The sequence below is a fragment of the Nicotiana tabacum genome, chromosome 11, assembly GCF_000715075.1.
Source record: "Nicotiana tabacum cultivar K326 chromosome 11, ASM71507v2, whole genome shotgun sequence".
NCBI lineage: Eukaryota > Viridiplantae > Streptophyta > Magnoliopsida > Solanales > Solanaceae > Nicotiana > Nicotiana tabacum.
This window is the reverse complement of record NC_134090.1, coordinates 151,575,210-151,580,952: the sequence shown is the minus strand read 5'-3', so window position 1 is coordinate 151,580,952 and position 5,743 is coordinate 151,575,210. Positions and strand designations below refer to the sequence as shown.

General features: G+C 36.4%; 1 protein-coding gene across 2 annotated transcripts; it reads right to left on the bottom strand.

Annotated features, from left to right (window-relative positions):
* Nucleotides 1-296: 296 nt before the first annotated feature.
* Nucleotides 297-5,187, bottom strand: LOC107794504 (tRNase Z TRZ2, chloroplastic). Of its 2 annotated transcripts, none has more exons than XM_016617001.2 (9): nucleotides 4,945-5,187; nucleotides 3,442-3,932; nucleotides 3,087-3,249; nucleotides 2,926-2,996; nucleotides 2,616-2,711; nucleotides 2,417-2,530; nucleotides 934-1,002; nucleotides 700-774; nucleotides 297-571 (listed from the first exon to the last, which is right to left on the bottom strand). In XM_016617001.2, exons 2-9 carry the CDS (start codon nucleotides 3,847-3,849, stop codon nucleotides 482-484), a joined length of 1,086 nt encoding a protein of 361 aa, XP_016472487.1. In that variant the 5' UTR covers nucleotides 3,850-3,932; nucleotides 4,945-5,187; the 3' UTR covers nucleotides 297-481. The 2 variants fall into 2 exon arrangements, with proteins under 2 accessions (XP_016472487.1, XP_016472488.1); XM_016617002.2 differs by having other exon boundaries at nucleotides 3,442-3,880; nucleotides 4,945-5,115.
* Between the last annotated feature and the right edge of the window lie 556 nt (nucleotides 5,188-5,743).

Genomic DNA, 5,743 nt, shown 5'->3' with positions numbered 1-5,743 from the left:
ATTTAATTTAAATACTCAAAAAACTACACTAAAATTGTTACAAGTTGTAACTTTCCTTATATCGAAATGACAAAAGAATACATTTTAAAAATTATTAGCCATTATTCATACAGTTTGAAACAAAAAGTGAGTGTTAAAACTGTATTCTCCTTTTCCTATGATTTTATATAGGAGGTTGGTGTGTAGAGAGAACTAGCCAACTAGGAGAGTGACTAATTTGTCCTTGGTTAATTAAGGTATACATAAATTGACCAAGTAAATGTTTGTACTAAATCAACGAATGCAAGACATGTATGTGCAGGTGAAGCATTTTGGTCAGGTCAAAAATAATACAGATGTTTGGTGAAACTTGTACAAAGTATAAGAGTTTGTAAAAGAGCTTTAATTACCTCTATTTCTCACAACTAACCACACAAAACTGTACATAGTTTCACTAACTAGGCATGTGCAAGTTTTCTTACAAAAAAGAGGAAAAGAATAACTATAAGTGCATTGATTTGAAGCCCTCAGTTAAGGCAACCACTTTGGCTGATACCAGCGGTTGCAACTTTGATACACCTTGACGAATGTCCTGTAAATCGATGAAAAATGCCAAATAAGCCAAATTTTAAGGAGAATACAGGCTTCTCATTATCCAAGTCTAGGAGAAACTAAGTTGAAAGAAACTGAAACCACTAATGTCGAGACTGAGTTGACAACCTCAATGTTGTAGCGTGGTGAAAAATGGGTTAAAACAAGTGTTTTGTTCCGTATCCATTGTGCATGCTCCATTATCTGCAACTCCAAAAGTTGGAAGAATTAACTGACTACAGTTCTCAAATACCTTCCAACAGTCAAAAGGGGGAGATAGCTCGTCGCTCGAGCCAAAGATAGAAGAACTATATTTAGCATCATGGTAAATCTTATGTAGGTATTTCAATGACTCAGGTATACCTCAAATAGATGTGTATGACCATGCTCCCGTGCATGCTCAACGCCGCAGTTGTCATCCAAGAATGTTGCCTGTCAAAGCAGAAACTATGTCTTAGAGATGAGATTAAAGCTTGATCCTAACTGCTGCATTAGAATGCTTCCATAAAGTGAGGAAATTGTTCTAATTGCTTTTTCTTTTGACCATTCCGTTTTCACTAAGCCAATCAACATTACAAGGATAAACCAGCTTGCCTTAAATGGACTCTGCTAAAGAAAGGGCATTAGAAAGAAAAAAGGATTCAAAAAGTTGATTACACTTTATCAACAAAAGAAGAAGATATGTTTCTACCATTCATGGCATTGCAGAAAATAATCAGGTAATTGACATACAAATATGTTGCTAAACACACAGCAATTCTATCAAGGAATTTCATAACACAGTATAGACTTTCATCATCAACAACAACAACCACCCAGTGTAATCCCACAAGTGGGGTCTTGGGAGGGTAGTGTGTACGCAGACTTAAAAGGTAGGGAGGTTGTTTCCGATAGACCCCTGTATGGACTTTCATCCTTTGGATATTTTTTTCATTTTTGCGGCTGCTGCAACCTCGAGGTTCGTGTATTTGAAAGCTTACAGATTTCCCGATAGAGATGGACATATTAGGTTATCAGTTAACAACTTAAGATGCTAGGGCTGTAAATCATAGCCATGCAATCAATAGGAGTGAAATATTATATATACTTGATGCATGAATTGCAGTAACTTGTCATGTTTTCCCCCTAGAGTACACCATTTAAAAAGGTAAAAATTAGCGGATTAAACTCCAAGAGGAAATTAATATGAAATCATTAGAACTATTAAGGACGTTAAGGTACACCACATAACTCCTGTTCGGACCATGCACATAAGAAGCCACTTTGCTCTCCTTTCCTATTTTGCCTTACCTTTTAGGCCTATAATGATTAAAACTCAACAAACAAGGTTTTAAAGGAATCAAGATACAAGCTTATTTATAAAGTAATAAGCAGCAGAGCTGCAGCACTTACAGTTTGGGTCTATCCTCGATAAAGGGCAGCCCGGTGCACTAAGTTCTCGCTATGCGCAGGGTCTGGGAAGGGCCGGACCACAAGGGTCTATTGTATGCAGCCTTACCCTGCATTTTTGCAAGAGGCTGTTTCCATGGCTCGAACCCGTGACCTCCTGGTCACATGGCAGCAACTTTACCAGTTACGCCAAGACTCCCCTTCATGGGTCTATCTCCTGTATCCTCAATGAATAGATCAGTGTAAGGAAACTAATATGTAACCCTATACCTACACTTTTGGTCAGTGAAGGAGTTAAAAGGAGATTATTACAACATAATTCATCTGAACTTCAAGACCAATTAAGCATTAATTTGAGACAAAAATATATCAATAACTCAAATGCTAAAATGCACAAAGGACACTGGTTGAACTTGGTTATGAGAATCAATTTATATGTTTACTCATTCAGCTATACCTCAGTTATAAGAACTTTTGCCCGCAAAGCATCAGCACTGCGAGGATCAAGATAAAAGTTTGATGCTGTATCTCCTGTGAAGGCTACTTCAGGACACAACACACTATCTGTTATCTAACAAATGAACATTTTCATTAGACAAGAAAACAGATTTGAGCCACCACTCATATCACAAAAACTTATGCTACAGGTTATGAACCTGAACACCCGATTTCTTCAGTTTCTCTATTTGTTTCCCCTGTAGATGAATGTATTGCTTCTTCAACTTCTTTCTGACTGAGTATATCACATAGCCCTGGAGGACGCAGTAAAGAAATAACAAGTCAATAAATTGAATATGACTACATTCGCATGTATGTCAAGGTTGTAGGCATTAACCAGAGTCTGAAATCTTGGAAGATATTCAACATATCCAAGTCTAGAATAAGTATTCAACATATTCAAATTGAGATAAAAGGTTTCGAGGTATTTCAAATACGGAAATAAAAAGAACTGATTTGCAAACAAACCTGGCTGGGAATAACATGGTGAGTTCTAACTGGTCTTACTACCAGGTCATTCCGCATTTCATATGTTTCCCCTGAGTGCAAAGTTTCCAATAACATTTTACACATTGAGATAGGAAAACAAAATGGAGAAGAAATGTGTGTAAAGAAAACAGAATATTTACCTACATCCAAAGCAATCAGATCCAAATTCAGTTCCACCTGACTCATTGATCTATGAACATCAAGCAACTTCTCTACATCTTCTTTTATGGAAGGAGGTATGAAGACTGTCGGAGGTTTCAAGCCGTACAAGCCACGAGTGGCAATATACATAGGAAGTCCACCCTGAATCACAAGATATCACAAAAGTCACTGCTGGCTTCAAAGTTCAAATCAAGCCATGGAACAAAGTCTGGTTTTTATACCAAGAGTTGTGCATAGGCCCATGGATTATTACATACTTAAAACTAAATTCCTCTGTCTGAGTAAATCTACTACTGAATGCAGAGAAACACTATAAATAGCGGGAAAGCTTACAATGTGGTCAAGATGAGCGTGAGTGATAAACAAGAAGTTTTGATGAACAGCCTTTGATGGGCATCTCCCAATATCAAAAGCAGCTTTCAGTTGTGGCACAATAACACAGGTCTCATGCCCACCAATCGAGTGTCCTTCAATTGAATAACCTTCAATATTTATCCCTTGCCGGTTTACCTCAGCCCTGGCTTTTCTATACTCTTCTTCCTCTATTGCTCTCTCAATGGCAGACAAGAAGCCAGTAGAGGAACTTTTGACAGCACATGGAGCTGGAAGATTGATGTGTGTTTGTACCGAGAGACCATGGTTCGGTTTTTTAAGACCGTGTTGAGCTGGATTTGGGGTGAACTGGTAAAATCTGGTGAATGAAGGCACTTTTGGGATTACAGTCGCTACAGAGATTTGCATCTTTGAAATTAAGATCACAAGCGGGTTTACTCTGCGCGGGAAAGAAGGGGTTTTAGGCGTTTTCAATACTTGGGTTAAGAGCCCTACAATTAAACATAGTTCATTTAGATATCAGTTTGTGAATCCAAAACAACCAAATCTAATGAAAGCACAACATGACTAGGATACATGACATAATACCATATAATTTGGACTCGACTATATGAATCATTTGGATCTATTCCGCTCTATTCATGTCTATCTCATTAAAATACTTGAATAATTTTGTCTTTTGTGCAAAGTAGGAGTTCTCTGAAACTAAAGATTCTGATCATATTAGATGTTAATGCTAATTATCAAAAATAAGAAGTAGCAAACCAAATGAACTCGGAAACTTTTTGGGAACAAGCTTGAGAGCTTCTATACTTGATTTGATCCTTAAAATTTACATTGCTGTAACTACATTTAGAAGAAATTTCCTTTTTCCCTAATTCAATTTACATTGTACCTTCAACTTTTTCTTTTTAAAATCTGCACACCCCTGTTAGACCCTTAAGCCTCTTTCATTTGAGACACTCATACATACCATTCTAAACAGAAATCAAATAAGAAAAATAAAGAATAACTTTTGAAATTTGATAAATAAACAAGAATGCAAAGAACATAGTAAAGGATAAATATATTCCCCCCCCCCCACACACACACACACACGCACACACACCCCTGTCCCAATATTGACACTATTCCTATTTAGAGAGTAGAATTGTCTTTTCTAAGAACTTTTCTATCATCTTAAAGGGTTTAACTAGTATAAAATGTTGTGATTTTTAGTAGCTATTTACATATAGTATATGAATTAGTTAAGAAATTCCAAAAAGTTATTAAACCTCAAAATTAAATAAATTGACCGTCTAACTCCGAACCCGCATTCTTTTTGTGACGGAAAGAGTACACTATAACACCATCTTCCGACATACTGCAGTTATAAAATGGAGTAACACTTTTTTGAGCAAAAAATAAAAATAAATGAAATATTTTCTCCAGAGAATGGAAGTAGAGAATTATAAAGTATCCAAGCCATTAAAATAAATATAAATAAAAGATGATTGGATTTACCTGAAATAAATATATGGAGTCGAAGAATGTAAAAAAGAAGTGGGCTTTATATGGACAGAAACTGAGAAATAATCTGCAAAATTGAAAGCTTCAGAATACCGGTGGCCGTCAAATTCTCCGTTCAATTTGCTCTCAGCGCCGGAGAGAGCATCAGTGTCTCGACACTGTGTTAGTGTAGAGGGAGAGAGAGAGAGGGGGGGAGGGGGCGAGGGATAAGGTTTTTAAACTTGTGAGCTTTTTTTAATTATTTTTTTACTCCGGACAAATTGTTAGAACGAAGATATTTATGAAAGGTCCGTGACCTCTTAAACTTGTATCGATTTGTAAAGTTGAACTTATATTTTTTCTATTTGAACATTTTAACTTGACAGAATGAATACTAATAAACACATTTGACCATTGATCAAGACTATGTGGAAGTGACACAACTGACATGACTAAATTGTGTGCAAATCACGCTATTAAAGCGTGTGAATAATTTTATTTTTATTAAAAAGATATTAGAAATAGAATAAAATATAAATAAGAAAGGAAAAAAAAATCTTTCTCTCTCCCCTTCTCTTTTCCCCTCGCCTCCCACCTCTCTCATCTTCCCAAGCAACTTCCCCGTCCTATAAACGTTTTTCATTTTCTATCCTACTCCCCCCTCCTTCCCCGTTTCTTTTTCTCTTTCTCTTCCCCATTCACTAAATGGATCATGCACAAGGATGGCAAGCACAAATCTAAAGATAGTCCAAATTGTTATGCATTGATTTACTGGAAAAAGAAATGTAAGATCGGATATCCGATTCATTAGCAT

Bases quoted from the DNA above. Each gene is read 5' to 3' on its own strand.
- LOC107794504 (XM_016617001.2), bottom strand. From the start codon at position 3,849: ATGCAAATCTCTGTAGCGACTGTAATCCCAAAAGTGCCTTCATTCACC. The intron at 3,250-3,441 runs GTAAGCTTTCCC...CTTGTGATTCAG, and splicing joins ACGCTCATCTTGACCACATT to GGTGGACTTCCTATGTATAT. The intron at 775-933 runs GTATACCTGAGT...TTGGAGTTGCAG, and splicing joins GTCATACACATCTATTTGAG to ATAATGGAGCATGCACAATG.